At 37.8% G+C, this 18,486-nt stretch overlaps 1 protein-coding gene across 2 annotated transcripts; it reads right to left on the reverse strand.

Moving 5' to 3' along the window:
- Positions 1 to 135: 135 nt before the first annotated feature.
- Positions 136 to 14,859, reverse strand: epha2a (eph receptor A2 a). 2 transcript variants are annotated; one of them, XM_048198894.1, is made up of 17 exons: positions 14,678 to 14,858; positions 14,342 to 14,409; positions 10,839 to 11,502; positions 5,589 to 5,744; positions 5,136 to 5,468; positions 4,694 to 4,821; positions 3,953 to 4,130; positions 3,687 to 3,789; positions 3,407 to 3,462; positions 3,167 to 3,292; positions 2,776 to 2,961; positions 2,624 to 2,685; positions 2,323 to 2,532; positions 2,076 to 2,225; positions 1,229 to 1,422; positions 974 to 1,129; positions 136 to 847 (listed from the first exon to the last, which is right to left on the reverse strand). In XM_048198894.1, the coding sequence occupies exons 1-17, from the start codon at positions 14,760 to 14,762 to the stop codon at positions 739 to 741; spliced, it is 2,964 nt and encodes a 987-aa protein (XP_048054851.1). In that variant the 5' UTR covers positions 14,763 to 14,858; the 3' UTR covers positions 136 to 738. The 2 variants fall into 2 exon arrangements, with proteins under 2 accessions (XP_048054851.1, XP_048054850.1); XM_048198893.1 differs by having other exon boundaries at positions 2,624 to 2,961; positions 14,678 to 14,859.
- Between the last annotated feature and the right edge of the window lie 3,627 nt (positions 14,860 to 18,486).

Here is an 18,486-nt window from a genome sequence, read left to right on the forward strand (position 1 = left end):
AATGTTTCATAAATTTATAGAAATAAATTAAAGCACAGTGATGCTGTTACTTGTGTGCATGAGTAATTTCAGAGCATTGTCAGTCAGGGCATACATTTTGTGCGAGATGCATGATGCTGAAGAAATGACTTAAGATGACTTACAAAATATTTTAATACTATACAGTACATTATTTTCTTTACAAACACAGACAATAAATAAAAAAAAAATAAATATTAAATAAAAAGAGCTGAAATAACATGTAAACATCCTGTGCTATCTTTCAAAACAGGAGGATGCCTATTAAACATTTTCTACTAAACTTTTTACATTTGTAATTGTATAACCTTAATCAGACTTCAACCCCTCACATTTGGCACCTTTGTGGACTTTTATGCAATATATGGGCACTACTGTAATATTTAAGGTTACTATCATTGTACCCTTGATAGTACCCTAATCATCAGACCTGAGGCAGTATTTACAATATTTCAAAACACACCATCATATGTCCACTGTGTGCTTATGCAGCTAATCAATATGGCTTAAGTAAAAAACAGAATCACAAAGTGCATAAGGGTCCATCTGACGTGTAAAAATGTTATATAAAAGGAGAAACAAAATATCAAATAAAGTGTTTATATTGCCAAAGGGAGTCATTTAATAAGAGTCTGGTCTTTATTTAGCCAGCTTTTCAAGTCCATTTTGGGCCAGCTCAACTGCTGATTCAGAACAGTTCTGCTTCATTCAACCGCACTGTCACACTGCAAACAGATCCAGGGTCCCTGTCGGGTCTTGCAGGCCCAGAATGCTGTAGGCTATTCTCTTCTGATGACCTGGCAGCCGTACTCCCATATTACTAATATCCCTTTTTGAAAAAGAAAAAAGAAGGAGGAACAGGTTAGATGAGACCATATAAAGTTTCAGTAATTCATAAGCTTTTATAATTGGTTCATTTTGTAATCTATTTATGGATGCATGTAGGCATACTTACTCAATTTTCAAGCGCAACACCTGTTCCATAGTTTTAATTCCAGCAAGGGCGAAGGTTTCTCTGTACTGGGCCATCTTGATGGATTCCAGCCATTCATCCACTGACCTGAAGGGGGCGCCGTCACAACCACTTGTGCTGGGTAGGCGAATAGACACACTGTGGAGAAAAACAGATATCACAATATAAATCATTGTAATTTTCTGCACTAGAACTGCAACAACATTTCACATTAGCGTTTTGTTAACCGTTTCTTACCGTGGGTCTATACTGGCAATGGCCGAGAGTGATTCTGGGCTGCGAAGCAGCTTTTCGAGCAAGTTGACGACATCAACAAAGCGTGGCCGTTTGGAGCGGTCCTGCGTCCAGCACTGCAGCATTAGCTGGTTAACCGCAGATGGGCAGCCCATCGGTGCCGGCAACCTGAAGCCTTCGTTTATGGATTTCATCACCTTTGATCAAAAGTATGAAGAAAATGGTGAAACTCATGCTCACAGAGGACATGAAGGCCATCGATGTGTTTTAAGTGAAAGCTTAAAGGGATAGTTCACCCAAATAAGAAAATTCTGTCATCATTTACTCACCCTTATGTTGTTACAAACCTGTAGGAGTTTCTTTCTTCTGTTGAACACATGATATTTTAATAATGTTGGTAACCAGACAATTTGCCATTTATTTTTTTCCTACCATGGAAGTCAATGGCTACAGTCAACTGTTTGATTACCAAAATTCTTCAAAATATCTTCTTTTGTGTTCAACAGAAGATAGAAACTCATACAGGTTTGGAACAAAATAAGAGCGAGTAAATGATGACAGAATTTTCATTTTTGGGTGAACTATCCCTTTGCTAGGGTGGTTGCCAGGGCATTGCTAAGGTGTTCACTGGTTTTTAGAACGTTGCTAGGTCGTTGCTAGGTGGTCATTTCCTAGCTTAAGATCAAACAACTTTGTAGGGGAGCAAAAAATATCTATTCAAACTTAAAAGAGCATGGAGCAGAATTTGAGTCTGTTGGCCCTTTCTTTCTTTCTCTTTCTTTCTTTCTTGTCAAACTCCTAAAGTATGAGCAATTAGCATGAATAATAAATAATTCGAAATATCCCATACCTCATGGTTGCTCATATCCCAGTAGGGTCTTTCTCCAAATGACATCACTTCCCACATGACAATGCCAAAGCTCCACACATCACTAGCTGAAGTGAACTTCCTGTATGCTATTGCCTCTGGTGCCGTCCAACGAATAGGAATCTTTCCTCCCTAAAAGAGTAAGAGTAGAGTCAGAAACCATGAAAATAATGTTTTAATAAACTTGTACATTTATTTTATAATAATTCTGTGCATTCATATCACTTACAGTGGTCGTGTAGGTTCCCTCAGGATAATCCTCCAGTACTCGTGACAAGCCGAAATCTGAGACTTTACACTCCAAGTTGCCGTTGACCAGGACATTACGAGCTGCGAGATCCCGATGGACGTAGTTCATGTCAGAGAGGTACTTCATTCCTGAGGCTATACCACTGAGCATTCCCACCAGCTGGTATGAGGAAAAGTCCCCGTCATGATCCTGTGGAGCACAAAGAAACACATCAATGATTCTGCTACATCCTGGCAAACACATTCAGAGGAAATGTAAACAATTGTTGACCAAAACATACCCTTAAATACTGGTCCAGAGCTCCATTCTCCATGTACTCTGTGATAATCATGGCGTCTTTGACTGAAATGATAGGTAGAAGAGAACATCCTGTTAAAACATGTTCTGTACAAGAAATTGACCAGAAACATGATTTTATAGCTTGATACTTACATTTGGTGACAACACCCTCCAGACGGATAATGTTCTTATGGGAAAACTGGCCCATGATGCTGGCTTCACTAAGGAAGTCCTGTCTCTGCTTCTCTGTGTAGCCTGGCTTCAGCGTCTTTATCGCTACGGCGACCTCACAGCGACCTGGTACCTTCAGAGAACCACGGTACACCTCGCCAAATTCTCCTATGGAGCAATATGGAAATACAGTTGTTAATTAAATATATAAATTTAAGTCCAATTTTTTAGAAAACACAAAAACAAAAAAAAGACAAAAAAAAAAAATAAAATAAAATAAAAGCACATAAAAAAAAAAAAAAAACTTAAAAACTAGTTTAAAATATTAATAAATACAGTAACAGTATATAAATAATATTAAAATAACACTGACCTGCACCAATGACTTTTTGCTTGGTGATGTGACTAGGGTGAATCTCACTGGCAAACTTGAGGACAGCCGCACAGGGGTCTTCATATGTATGGGGATCAATGTAGGTCTTCAAAGGAAGGAGTTTTTCTGTAAAACGAGAAGGTAAACTTTGGTTAAATGACACTCACTGTATGATGGCTGAGGTTTAAGTATAGCTATTGCTGATAAGACATGAAGTCTTAATGTCAAATACATGAATACCTGGACATGAAAAGTAATCTCCATCAACCCTCCGTCGGACATGAGAATTCAGCCTCCTGATGAAAGAACATGAAAAAACATTGAACATCACATTATTGAGTTAATTTAAGCTCCTATCTTGATGACATCCTAGATGAGAATGATTGCACATCAAAGCTGGAATGTAAACAGTGTGGGAGAAGTGACTAAGGAAAAATTGGGAAGTCCTGCTTTGTGGTCTGGAAAAAGATAAAGGAGAGAATGGACTGGAAAAAGTGAGACCAGAGATGGCTTCTCTAACCTTTTGTGCAGAAGCAAAATAACCGCCACAATCAGCAACATGACTCCGCCTCCAGCGACGGCTCCCATCACAACCATAGAACTATTCTGTGTTTGAGATTCTGCTGTTGGAGATAGAACACAAAAAAAATTCACTCTATTTATACTGACAAACATTCATGCACCACCCAAAGCTTATCACGAATTCATCTAAGTTACGCATTTTCATACATGAAAGCATTAAAGGACTACAACTAAACGCCTACGCGCGCTTTCGCACGCACTTACCGAGAGGCAGCGTCTCAAATTCAAGCTCTGCGCTGTGGCTGCTGGGATGGCCTTCTGCCGTCAGGGTGTGAACGCGGAACACATACTTTGTGCCTGGTAAGAGGTCATTAATCTGTACAGAGTTCTTCTCCAGAACCAGAACGGTGTATGTGGTGACATCAAACTCTCCAGGATCCTCCTATGAAACAGTGAGGAGAGGAAATTTAAAAAGTTTGTTCTAAAATGGTAAAGGAAGAAAACATGGAAAGGCCAGAGAGAGAGAGCGAGAGAAAGCACGCAAGAAACATTTCTGAAGAAAATGCTAAGGTTCCACAATGCTATGTTGATGCTGAAGTGCGCATTCGATGGATATTGGACAATTTGCTATCCCATAAGGCCACGAGGGGGGATTTATAAATGGAGGTGAAGCAATGCAACTGATGCTGGTAGGTCAAATGGTAATGACAACATGGCGGATGTAGTACGTCCGGATTACATTCAAACTACAAACATTAATACTATGAAGAATGTACATTTTAACGGTCGTAAGTAAGTTCAAATTCAAATGTAGTACCTACTCAGTATGCAATTTCAGACGCACTGATTGGCAAGTGGTTGCTAGGATGTTCAAGCTGGTTCTAAAGGTATTGCTAAGTTGTAACTAGATTTGCTCTGAGAAGTAGTTTACTATCCCACCACCCAAGTCTCTATTATAATCTTTTTTTAATATATTTGTTAATAAGTAACTAATAAGATAGTCACCTTCTTGCGGTACATGAGCTCATAGCGGGGGGAGTTGTGATTCTGCACATGGTGGTCCACGACCCAGGATAATGCAAGACTGCTGGTGGTCCGATCTTCAACTCTCAGGTACAGCACCCTCGGGCCATCTGAATAAAAAGGCACAAATCATCAGTGTTTTGGCTAAAAACATCTCAATTTACTTGTAAATGCCATTTGATGCATCATGTCTTAAGTAGGCGTGATAAATTCTTCTCCATGTTAATCTTGTCTATCCGTGACAAGCAATGAGACATTTTTTTGGCCGAAGTGCACTGGTTAGCTCCGCCCACAAAGAAACCTCATCGGTACATTTTTAAATCCAAATGGCTGCATTTTCTTTATCACTGTGGACAGAACCATTGCTTGCCACTCAATAGCTTTATATTATTGCAGTTAAAACTTAAATTCCTAAATATCTAACCTGTGAAGTGAAGCACTGTTGTGATGCCAGCCGTGGCTCTCTTTCGACTGAACTGGGACACGCCGTTTTGGGCCTCGACTGTAAAGGTGTAGTTCACGTGAGGCTCCAGCTCACTAACCACAACTTCGGGGTCTTTCAAGGCCGTCTGCGTAGGCTCAAATCGCACCCTCCCACCACACAGCGAACACAGACCGCTCTCGCAGCGCTCGCACGCCACACTGTATGTGATGTCGCTTCTGCCGCCTGTGTCTGCCGGTGGGCGCCAGGTCAGTTTCAAACTCCCCGCTGTCAGGAGGGGTGTGTATTCCAAGTCTCGGGGAGGGCTAGGCAGAGCTAGAAGAGCAAAACATAGTATATTGTTTAGATACTAGATTTAAAAAAAATGCAGCCAAAGAGTTTCTTAATAAGATCAAACAACTTTGTAGGGGAGAAAAACTATCTGTTCAGACTTACAAGAGCAGGGAGCAGAATTTGGGTCTGTTGGGGCCCGGTAGAAGCCATCCATGCAGGCGCACAGCAAAGCTCCATGACCAGAGCGCTTGGTGTTATCTGGACACACTTCACATGGCTGACTGGAATCTGTGCTCTTGTAGTAACCCGGTTCACAAGCTGTAGAAAAAACCAGATGAACGAGTCATTTATGTAATAAAAGGACATAGATTCACATCATAGTGCATCCAGATTCAATAACCACACCATTCTTCTTTTATTTTAGGCCATTGTGCACATAAAGGGAGGATCAGACTTTCTGCACCAACAACTGCACACAACAAGAGCCAAACAAGATGCAGCCGACGGCATTCAAATGTTCAACGATGCAATAAACTGATCACACTTCACAATGCAACCAGAAGACATTCCAACCGTTTTAAATAAAACCAGTCAAACTGGTCACCAAACGTTTGTACAGCCCTGTAATGAATAATTACATCTACATTGTCAACTTCTTCCAAAATATTGAAAGAGATTTTTTTTTAGAAAAATGAAATGAAGCTCATGTGGATGTCCGTTGGACAAAACAGGATGTCGGAATCGCAAGCGTCAATATAAGCCCTCTGGCCTCCTCTTCTCCTCCTTTCCTTCCTCTGCCGAAGGATGAGGACATGCTATAACAAACACAAAGGGAAGAAACTCCGGAAACAAGGAACGGAGGATGGGGGTGGGGGGGTTGATATAACAATCATTAACAAAGGAGGCCGAGAGCAGTGATTCAGAATCACATGCACAGTCTTAAGAAGAGACCGGTTCTGATAGGTGTACTTTTAATGGGCATGAGAAACTCACTGGCTCGCAAAATCACTGTGAATATAGATTCCAGAGATCCGAGGAACTTCCTTTGAGGGGAATATGTCCCCCCTGGGGCCCGTCTCTCAGTGCTCACCTCAAACAAAGGGCCAAGTTTCAGATTGACGACCGGTGGGAGGTGTGCGAGTGTGAGCGTGAATGGGTGCGTGAGGATTGCTGACAGAAGTTCTCCCGCTGGGATTTTACATTGGGTTTTGTGTATTTGCTCTGTGTATAAGGGTGGACGTCTATAGGAGGGGGTCCGCATAAGAAAAGCAGCCCTTCTTTGTGCATTTTATTTGAAGCCAGAACAAGAGCGGGAAACTCCCACTCTATTCCTCTAATCTTCATGTTTGTGTCGATTGAGAGTGGCATACGTGAAATCAGCGATGAATACAAATTTCACCAAAGCCATGAGGAATAAGTTAATTTATTTAGCTGTTTCCATGGGAACTTCATGTGAAATATGTTTAGAAAGCGCTTTGTAATGCGTGACTCGCTCATGGCACCACTGATGTGTCAGGCTGACCAATTTCACTAAGAAGCTATTTAGGGCGATGCTGCGTTGGTGGACAGTATGTGAGGAAAGAGTGGAAAAGTGACTAAAGGCCATTTTGCGTACTTCTGCCACAGTTATGTTCCCGCAACCACTAAAATATGCACGACACAAGTGATTGGCAGGGCTGATAAGACTCCAAGTCTTTGGCTTTTGGACACAATACACAAAGGGAATAGTCAATGCCCTTTGGGTGGAAAGGTCAACAGTTAGAATAGCAGTTTCACCGACGCAGTGGTCCTCAACAACATGCCAGAGCAATGTGATGGCTTTTTAAAGAAAACTAAAGGTTTCCAGGTCAAAATTCTAAAATTTTCCCTGAAACAATGTTTAGAAATATTTAAAATAAAAAAATAATAAATAAATAAAAATTATATTTTCATGTTATGGCCAATAATTAAAATTATATTATTTACCATTTTGTCTAAATTAATAAAAAAAAAAAAAAAAGTGAAATTAGGCATCAAAACATGATGAAAATGGATATTCATTTTGAGAGTAGCTAACAATTACACTTAACAGTGTTATCAGCCAATACAGGTTTTTTTTATTAATTCAAATTTAAAAAAATAAAATAATTAAAAGAATTCACTGCATAAAAAAAATATAAATATATATATATATATATATATATATATATATATATATACACACATATATACACACATATATACACACACAGACACATACATACACATACACACGAGAAAAATATTTAAAAAAAAAAAAAAAAAAAACTTCACGCATCCCTATTTGCTGTCATTAATTTGTTTTGTTTATATAGTTGGGTGCTTTATTTGGTCTGAGATGGGTTTTTCATTGGCCAATGCTGATACTGACACACTGCTCTCTAGGTATCAGTATCAGCATTATATAAAAACCCATCTCAGACCAAATAAAGCACCCAACTGCTAATTAAACTGGATTAAACATCTATTAAATTGAAGCTAATTTTAAACATTAATATTACACTCTTATATAATATTATAAAAATAAAACATGACATTATAGTCTGCAAAATCTTTGGTAGGCCAGTATCAAATTCACAAGCAATGAAAACATTGGAACACTTGGGTTCCCCCCGAAACTTTTCAAATGAGACCCCTTCCCCCATCTGTGCCCGGCAACCAACCACAATTGTCCCCAACAAACACTGGCAGGTGGCGATAAGCTGAACAGAGCAGCAGTCACGTAGAAAACCACTCGTAAAACTCCCATGAAAACAATGACAACAGCAACTTCATTGTTTCAATGGTTGTTTGGGGTTAAGAAGAACCCTCTTTTACATTGAATGCTTTGAGGCATCTTTTCACTCTGTATGGAGAAAAGAAAAACCCACCAAGTTGAATCAAGAGGCATGGGCAAAGGTTGTTAATTACTACGGTCTTTCAAGAGATGAGTGGATGAACAAATTATAGAGTGAAACATAATTTACAGAAGACAAAAAGGCTTTGTCAGAATCAGAATGGAAAGAACCACAGGTTGGGATGTCTGGACATGTACTCCTCATTCCTGAAGCATGTCATCACAAAGTCAACAAGATAGCAGTTTTCATTACAGCTCTCCCATGAGCCATTTCATCAGGTCATCATTCATCACACTTCCTCTAAGGGTGTCAAAACATTTAGCACGTCTCCTGGAAACTGCATTATGAAGGAAATGTGTGGAATCTGCCCTTTTCCAAAGGCCTTCACATATTCTGAACTCCCTTGATGTTCTTGAACGTCCGTTTCAGGTGCAGGTTCCTGTAGGGCTGCCAAAGGCTAAGGTCTTCAAAACATGCTTTCCTGAGATTGCCCTTGCTAATGGCTCCTTTATGGATCTTTTGAAAAGATTTCATGCCAACTTTTTCCCAGTGATATCCTTTTTTACAGTATGCATGTTCAACAAACGTGCCCTGCTGTTGGTCTGCAATGCGTTTACCAATGGGATAGATTTTAATGTCTCTGGTTTTACATTTTACTGTAACGTATAAATAGTGTGTCTGTCTACTCAAAACCACTTTTTCCCACAAATACAAAAGGTGTCCAGAGACGTCCAACCCAACCTTTAAATTATATGATGACTACCCCAGATAGTCCTTGGGCATGCCAAACCTTCTCTGTAATCTGCGGTTAGCCGTTGTCATGGTAACACACTTACACATACAAAGTAACTCAGGTAATGTTAGCTCTGCCCATTGAGTCATATCAGCTGTTGGAGGGTATGGGAAAAGTGTAATATGACCTTGGGGGAATTCCTTTAAACTAGTTGGGAAAACCTTAAAATGAAATTTAAAGTTAATCCTTTTTTTTCCCATCCCAAACCAAACTTTTCTTTCATTCATTTCTTCATACATCCACTTAAAAAAAAAAAAAAATCACCTTGGGACCAGTCAGTTAAAAGTCACTGGATGATAAAAGTAAAATTAGTTTTGGGGAAAAGATCTAGCGCAATTTGTTTGCAGATGGCGTTCACTTTAATATCTTATTTTCTAATGCAAAACAGTAATACTTAAACTTATTATTGAAGACTAACCCTTTCACCCAAACAAGCCCTTCTATTCAAAAGTAAGAGATATTCGAAACTGTCCAAAGGTTAAAAACATTTGAATGCAAATCATATCACTGTAACTATGTGCATACACTCCTTTACAATAGTAGCCTGGTATCTTCACACTTCCTTCCCGAAGAGCTAAACACACATGTAGAAATAATACACCAGCAGGTGAAAGGGTGTGGAGACGGCTGACATTCCATTTGACTGAAGTCATATTTCTGGCCTCTCACAAACTTCTCAGACAGCTCTGTGGCAACCACAAAAATCTCTCAAGCTTCCTAGAACACACCCTCACCCGACAACACACTTACCATCTGCCCACCCACAAAGACTTGCAGTTGTTCCCAAATTGTCTTAAAGTAATGTGAAGTATTTTATAGTGATGGACCCGGATGATTAAAACTAATGTTTTTTGTACAATTCAGAATTATCAGCATAATTTGTCAAAGCAAAATGAACGTTTTCTCTTTTTCTTTCAGCTTTTTAGGTTAATTTTGAATAAATAAATAATTAGTTTGATGTGATTTCAGCAGTTTTTATGCAGCGCTGTGGAATATTTGATTTTGATTGGTCAATTTCCTTAATCTGCGTTGAAATATTTTTGTAAGATTATCCCAAAACTTTTGGGATAATGGCCCTGCTTTAGAGAAACCAGCATTGGCCATTAAAGGGTTAGTTCACCCAAAAATTTAAATTCTGTCATTAAATTACTCACCCTCATGTCGTTCCACACCTATAAGACCTTTATTCATCTTCAGAACATAAATTAGATATTTGATGAATTCTGGGAGCTTTCTGACCTCTGATAGATTGCAACGGTATTACCACTTTCAAGGCCCAGAAAGGTAGTAAAGACATCATTAAAATAGTCCATGTGAATACAATGGTTCAAACTTAATGTTATGAAGTGACGAGAATAGTTTTTGTGCGGAAAAACAAAAAGGAGACTGACATGGAAGAGAAGAAATTGTTGAATAAAGTCATTATGTTTGTTTTTTTGCGCACAAAAAGTATTCTTGTCGCTTCGTAACATTAAGGTTGAACCACTGTAGTCACATGGACTATTTTAACGATGTCTTTAATACCATTCTGGGCCTTGAAAGTGGTAATAACGTTGCAGTCTACGGGAGGCCTCACAGATTTCATTAAAAATATCTTAATTTGTGTCCCGAAGATGAACAAAGGTCTTACGAGTTTGGAGCGACATGAGAAAATTTTTGGCTGAACTAACCCTTTCAGTAAAAATCTAGCAGAAAAATAAGCAGAAAAAGTTCAACATATTGCTGAAGTAAAGAACACCACTAAACAATAAATCACAAACTCACCTTTGCAAGCATCTCCAACAGCTTGGTATCCCGCTCGACAGAGACACTGGCCCACAGGAACGACCCACTCTCCCTCAGCGGCGCAGTACATCCGAGGAGCAGCTTCTCCAACCACCACTGCGTCCTTCACACAGGTGCCCTCCACCTCCGCCAGCGCTCCCGACGCCACCTGCTCAGGGAAGGCGGCCAGACTTCTCATCGTGGCCGGGCAGGTGGTGTAGAACACCCTCAGCCCCAAGAGAGCAACACAGCCCCCTAAATCCTGGAAGGCAAGGTAGAAGCCCCTTCTGGAGAGTGGCCCGATGCTCCGCGTCTCAACGTTCACCCGCAGATCGGCTTTGCCCCCTCCACGATCAGCTGTTACCTCGTCTGGCGCTACGGTGGCTACCTTTCGGAACTGGCCCTTGCGGAAATTTGTGCCAACATCTGTGTCGGTTTCGGCTAGATAGAGACCAAAAGTCTCACGACAGGAAGGCGACGAGCCACCAAACGTGTTGCAGTCCCGGACGATAAAGCGCAGCTCCACAGATACGCGAGAGACGTCGGGCCTACGCTGGATAAAGGTCGTTCGAAGCCAGTTGTCTTGTTCGGTGTCACTGGCTACATTGCACACACTGTAGGTGTAAAGAAGAGAGCCATTCACCACCGTCTGGACAACCTCCCACTAAGAATAATGGAAAAAGAAAGAAAAGAGGGAATGTTGTATTACAATCATCTCATAATATAAAAGTACAAAACTTGTTTTAAAAGGTGAAGTATTTTACATTTGCATTGGAAAAAGAATGACTGGTTTCAGATAGTTCCACCCCAAACTCATGCCATTGGTTAAGTCAGGCTGGTAGGGATCTTTAAACTGACTAACCAATGATTCTTAAGAGCTACAGAGCAAAAATCACTTATTTGTAGTTGTATTTGAAAAACAAAAAAAATACTTTTTTCATGTACTGGTCAATGTTGGGTTGTTGGGTAGTTTGGCTTTTCATAACGTGTTACTTCAGACTAGAGGAAAGAAAACATCCTAAATACATTTTTAAATATTTATTTTATTGCATTTTATCTATTTATGCCTGTACATTACAATTAAAATACATATCTTTAAAGGCCATTTTCTGCATATTTAACTAGATATTGATATTTAATATACAAATACTACATATTTAAATACAAAAAGATGTTTGCGATTCTTAATGTAATCAATCAACTAGGAAAGTATGGTGATATCTGTTACATACATTTTTACCCCCTATTCACCCGGAGTTGAATTTGAGTCTTGAATTTTTATTTTTCTTGCCTAAAATGTTCCAGTATCCTAAATGTTAGACTGAAACATGACTACACTGAATGTGGGAATCACACCTTTGTAAAAGTATCTCATTAGAAGGGTGTGGGAGACAAAAAGTAGGCCTCTGCTCTCCTCTTTCCCACCATGCTCTGCCGTGATAGAGCTCCTTTTCAACTCAACACTTCAAAAAGTACTGAAATAGCTGGCAAAATAAGCATGACCTCAAAGAGCTTTTTTGAATCCAGCAGCTGAGTAGAGCTGATGGAAACCTTCAAGACATCAGGGAACGAAGATGACAGGACTAGTCTCTAAAAGACTAATTAAACACTTTAGCGTGCGACTATGCGTGGTCAGAGGAAGTAGTGGAACCCTCTCGGTACATCTCTGGAGAGGTCCTTGTGTGACTGAAGGGGAATTCACAGCGAATTCTTATAAACCAAAGCTTCAAAGAAAAAACATGGTCTGCGCACTCAACAGCCTCTGACCGAAACTTATTTCTCCTCAATACTTCAGAAAGGAAATACATTTTTAGACACTCTAGTGCACACACACACACACATACATACATACATACATATATACACACAGTACAATCCAAAAGTTTGGAACCACTAAGATTTTTAATGTTTTTAAAAGAAGTTTCGTCTGCTCACCAAGGCTACATTTATTTAATTAAAAATACAGTAAAAACAGTAATATTGTGAAATATTATTACAATTTAAAATAACTGTGTACTATTTAAATATATTTGACAAAGTAATTTATTCCTGTGATGCAAAGCTGAATTTTCAGCATCGTTACTCCAGTCTTCAGTGTCACATGATCCTTCAGAAATCATTCTAATATGCTGATTTGCTGCTCAATAAACATTTATGATTATTTTCAATGTTGAAAACAGTTGTGTACTTTTTTTTTTTCAGGATTCCTTGATGAATAGAAAGTTCAAAAGAACAGCATTTATCTGAAATACAAAGCTTCTGTAGCATTATACACTACCGTTCAAAAGTTTGGGGTCAGTAAGAATTTTTTTTTTTTTTTTTTTGAAAAGAAATTAAAGAAATGAATACTTTTATTCAGCAAGGATGCATTAAATCAATCAAAAGTGGCAGTAAAGACATTTATAATGTTACAAAAGATTAGATTTCAGATAAACACTGTTCTTTTGAACTTTCTATTCATCAAATAATCCTGAAAAAAAATATTGTACACAAATATTTTGTAGCAGCAAAATCAGCATATTAGAATGATTTCTGAAGGATCATGTGACACTGAAGACTGGAGTAATGATGCTGAAAATTCAGCTTTGCATTACAGGAATAAATTACTTTGTGAAATATATTCAAATAGAAAACAGTTATTTTAAATTGTAATAATATTTCACAATATTACTGTTTTTACTGTATTTTTAATTAAATAAATGTAGCCTTGGTGAGCAGACGAAACTTCTTTTAAAAACATTAAAAATCTTAGTGGTTCCAAACTTTTGGACTGTACTGTATATATATATATATATATATATATATATATATATATATATATATATATATATATATATATATATATATATATATATATATATATATATATATATATATACACACACACACACACACACACAGTGACATGTACACAAACATGTATATGAATTTCATTGCATTAGACATCAGAGTTTCAAACAAAAATGACATTTTCTCAGAACTATAGCTTCATTTCTGAGTCATTTTTTTAATCACTTTTTAAAAAATATTTCCTTTAATAATTTTGTGAAAAGTTTTGCTTAAAATTGTACTTGTGGCAACTTCGAAACAAATGACACTTAGTTTGTTACATTGTTTTCTAATACAATAATGTATATAATATGTAAAGTGTGGTTTAAGTGTCCCAATGCTTTTTGGAGCCGCTGTACATTAAATATTTTTGATGATGAAAATGAAAAACCTTACAAACAATACACACTAAGATTGGTTCGGATGTTATTTAAGCCTATTGCCGAGGAAAAACGCCTGATGTTACTCTCAGGTATCAACTTTAATAGCAGGAAAAGCTTTTTAATGGGTTTGAGGATATGACTCATTTTCATTGGTGTTTTAGAGTACGAAATGACACTGACTCATGCATCTATGTAACCACTTTAAGATCAGTCAACGAACCTGAACTGAATGGAGTCTATTCATGTTAAAGCCAGATATGTACAGGGAACAGAAAAATTGATAAGACTTACCCCCTCTTCACTCGGCCAGGTTAACCAACCTAATTCACTTCCGGCAGCCTTCATGTCAAGCAGCACATCTAAGGATCAATAATATTTAAATTAAAATTAAGTCAAAGAATATTTAAACATTGCATGTTACAGGATTAAATGTCTTAATTATGTAGGCCTACATTTTGTAGGAGAAAATATATAATTACGAAATATTGATGAAAATCTAACCATTACGTTTATGTCCACAAATACATGTTATTTATTCATCATCAGATCATATAAACAGAAATGTGAAAGGTTAGAAAGAAACGTTTTCTGAGTAAAAAGACTTTAAAAATCTCGGTTTGTACTTACGTTCTTTTGACTGGATCCTAATAAATACGTTGTTAACAAATAAATACGAAAATAAGAAATAAAACTGAGTGCGTCGGTAATCCATTGTGTTTGTCAAATTAAACTTTTTGGTCCATGCGAAACTCCGACGACTCCCTCATGAAGGAACTCACTAAGTGGCGGTGAGGTTTCATTCATGGATATGGGAAAGTTAGGTGACTCCGCCCCTTGGAATGCGCTCCATATATGGCGCCGGTGGGCTTGTCCTTGTTCGCGTGGGTGCTTTGATTGACGGCCCCCACACCTGTTCAATGAGTTTCGGATGTTTGCTCACGTTCATTTACACAATAGTAATTTTAGACGATTGGGTACGGTATCAGTTCAAAGAGAGGGCTTTTTGTATTTGTCTCCTTTGAACCTAATATCTAGGTAATTTTGTTTGTAGACTGTGGGTAGTTTCGTGCATGCAGTTCACCACGAATTTTAATAGGCTTAAACCACAAAAATGATAGTAATGGATAGTGACTAAAACTATTTTTAATTGTATACTTCACAAATCATCATAGTAAAAAAAATCACTTTAGATCTTTTCCATTTGCAATAGTCATGATGATGGAGTTTTATGAAGTTACATAATGTTTTATGGATTTTTAAAGAGTGCATGCACAGGCTGAGATGCAAAATGTTTTTATGCGAACTGAAGCTAAAACTATATTGATGTGGTACTATAGGGACAGATCTGTGCATACCGAAGAACACTCAAAATATTTAACAATCCAACCATCACTATTTTATTCCCATGACAAGTGAGAGAAGGGGTCAAGTGGGCTTGCCTCAATGAATGAATAACTACTAATGAGTTGAAGGAGTATGAATATGTAGACAGCGAAATACGGCAAACAAAAGCATTGCTAGGCAACGCAGAGGAATGTTTGAGTCAAGTCTCCATTGTGCGGCAGTCTGTCAGAGTTCCTTGACCTGGGAGTCAAACACAAGCTGACTTCTTCTCAAGAGCTTTGGAGGCTGCCTGCATTGTGAGAGCAGCTATGAATATTCATTAGACAGACATGAATGAAAGACCTCAGCTTTAATTCTAGACAAACTCAACCAGGGATTTATGTGGCAGGGCTCTGAACAAAATCAAAACTTACATAAACATTAAAACTAGACATCAACCCTTAAATATCAGCTAAACATATCCAAAGCATTTTACATTTTATCCACCGGTTTCACAGACAATGCTTAAGACTAGTCCCACGTTAAAATGCATGTTTGAGCTGTTTTAACTGAAAGCAATATGCACTAGCATATCTTAAAATATGTCAATGCCATTGTTTTGCCTCAAGATGCACACCAGTAATGTATTTTTTTTCCCTCCAAGGCATGATTATAAAAGCTGCTTAAATGTGCTAATTTAACTAAGGCTTAATCCTGGCTTAATCTAAACCCTGTCTGTGAAACCAGGCCTATATGTCTCCAATATATGTAAGTGCAGGAAAATCTCCAAACAATGCCAGCAGAGCAAAATTAAGCCTATAAATGTCAAGTCAAATCACCTTTATTTATAGCACTTCATACAATACAGGTTGTTTAAAAGCAGTTTCACAGCGATAAACTGTTCAGTTATGCAAAATTCATCAAATATGATACAAATTCAAATTCTGCCATCATTAGTTCAGTGTTGATTCAGTTCAGTCCAATAACTATGTAAAGTTCATCAATTATTAAATGAGTTCAATAAGCAGCTCTACAACTCACACAAAAAAACTGTTAAAAAACAAAACAAATTTACACAGTAAAATACCGTTTTCCATTGAAAAATAATATACTATAAAAACAATGCATTCTGGGTAATATTTGTTGTTTTAAGAAAAGAGACTTATGCTACTTTCTCGAAAACAACAAAACAAGTGTAGCGTTAGTTCTGGCAGGTTAGTCAAGCTCGCATCAGCTGACACTCAGCTGATTCACATTGACCTATAGGAATACGACGCCTATCACCGCATTCGTATATATATATATATGGTTCATTCAATATTATCAGCAACTTTATTGCATTGCTCAGGAGTAGGGCTTCACAACGATTAATCGCGATTAATCGTTTGCAAAATAAAAGTCTGTGTTTACGTAATATATGCGTGTGTTCTGTGTATAATAATTATGTATATATAAATACATGCACATGCATGTATATATTTAAGAAAAAAAATATTTATATTTATATGTAATATAAAATATATATAAATATGTACATATATTTATACATGTATATCTTTTTTAAATTTATACATGCATGTGCATGTATTTATATATATATTAATCGTGATTAATCGTTGTGCAGCCCTACTCAGGAGCTAATTACTCTCCTCCATCCCCAGCTCCTCCTTTGTCCAGTCAGGACTTGACCTTCTGATATTTCTCTAGATCAAACTCATTTCTTCAATTATGTTGTTACATTTATTGTCATTAAGAAAAATAATGATATTGCAATACTAGGTTCTGTTTAGGGGGCGTTATTGCTGCTCTCCCTGCTCTTATCCATGCTAGGCTGCATGGATGGGCAGGGAGTTTTTGCCCAGAACAGAACCATACCGCCAATACAAACTCTATGCTAACTGCCAGTCATCTTTGACGATAGTGATCCTGACAGAAATAATATTACTCAGAATGCATATGCAGAAGTAATATACTGTAAAATCAATGCATTCTGGGTAATATTGTTCATTTTTGAGAAAGTAGCCTATAGGATACTTTCTCTAAAACGACAGATAATATTACCCATGTTTTACGGTATGTTACTGTTTTTAATGGAAAATGGTATTTTACTGTGTAAATTTGTTTCTTTTTTAGATATTTTTTAGAGTGAGCATTGTAATAAAAATCTAGAAAGAATTATACAAGCATATAAAATTCACAAATGTCAAAGAAACAACCAGACCCTTTATTCCTAAAATCATTCAAGAAAGGAATATTCAAAGTCAGCTGGCTTTAGGGTTGTGTTCACATATGAGGCGTCTGACAAACATGTCTAGCAGGTTAAAAACAGCTAACCAACTAACCAAAATTACAAAATAACTACATTATTAAAATACATTTTTAAAAAAAATACTTAATTATGTGATTAAAAATACAATTACTGCAAATTAGAATGCCATCTGTCCCTTATTAGAAAATGCACATACCATCACAAAGCTAACTGAAATCTAACACGTAGCTAAACTCACATACCAACTAGTTAAAACTCCAAACAAGTGCAGACCGATTAAAAACGGCAAGCAGTTGGCCACAAACTCCAAACTGAATGTGACTTGCTTATAAATAATATTCTTTTGTGTCTATGTGTGAGTACATGTATATGTGCAACATTTATTAATGCTTCAACAAAGTAAATCTTTGTTTATCACGCCAGCTTCTATGAATGTTGAGTACAATTCTTAATATTTGGAGCAAGTGTTCGGCCACACAAAATGGATGATTAATGACTTTACTCTGTTTGGTGTTTAAGCACAAGACACTTATGTTCAGAGGAACATTTGTCTTCAACAAATAGGGAGCTAGAGCCATTGAGATGCCCTCACAATGCAGAGGTCCCTTTTCATTCAAGGGCCATGTGTGTTGCAGGAGGCCTGAATTATCTGCTGCACTCCCATCAACCCCCCCTTCACCTCTGCACGCTGTTCCACACAACCACTAACACAAAGCACTTCACGCCAGGAGGTTGGCCCGTTACTCCGGGGGTCACAGATCTGCAGTGGGACCACTGCTGCAGGGTCATTCAACTCTTCCACCCCTCGACTCCCTCTTGTCACCCTCGTCACCACCTCTCGCCA

The sequence above is a fragment of the Megalobrama amblycephala genome, linkage group LG8 (assembly GCF_018812025.1).
Source record: "Megalobrama amblycephala isolate DHTTF-2021 linkage group LG8, ASM1881202v1, whole genome shotgun sequence".
NCBI lineage: Eukaryota > Metazoa > Chordata > Actinopteri > Cypriniformes > Xenocyprididae > Megalobrama > Megalobrama amblycephala.

Bases quoted from the DNA above. Each gene is read 5' to 3' on its own strand.
- epha2a (XM_048198893.1), bottom strand. From the start codon at position 14,762: ATGGATTACCGACGCACTCAGTTTTATTTCTTATTTTCGTATTTATTT. The intron at 4,131-4,693 runs GTGACTATCTTA...ACTGTTTCATAG, and splicing joins AGCTCATGTACCGCAAGAAG to GAGGATCCTGGAGAGTTTGA. The intron at 3,293-3,406 runs GTATTCATGTAT...CTCGTTTTACAG, and splicing joins AGATTACTTTTCATGTCCAG to AAAAACTCCTTCCTTTGAAG.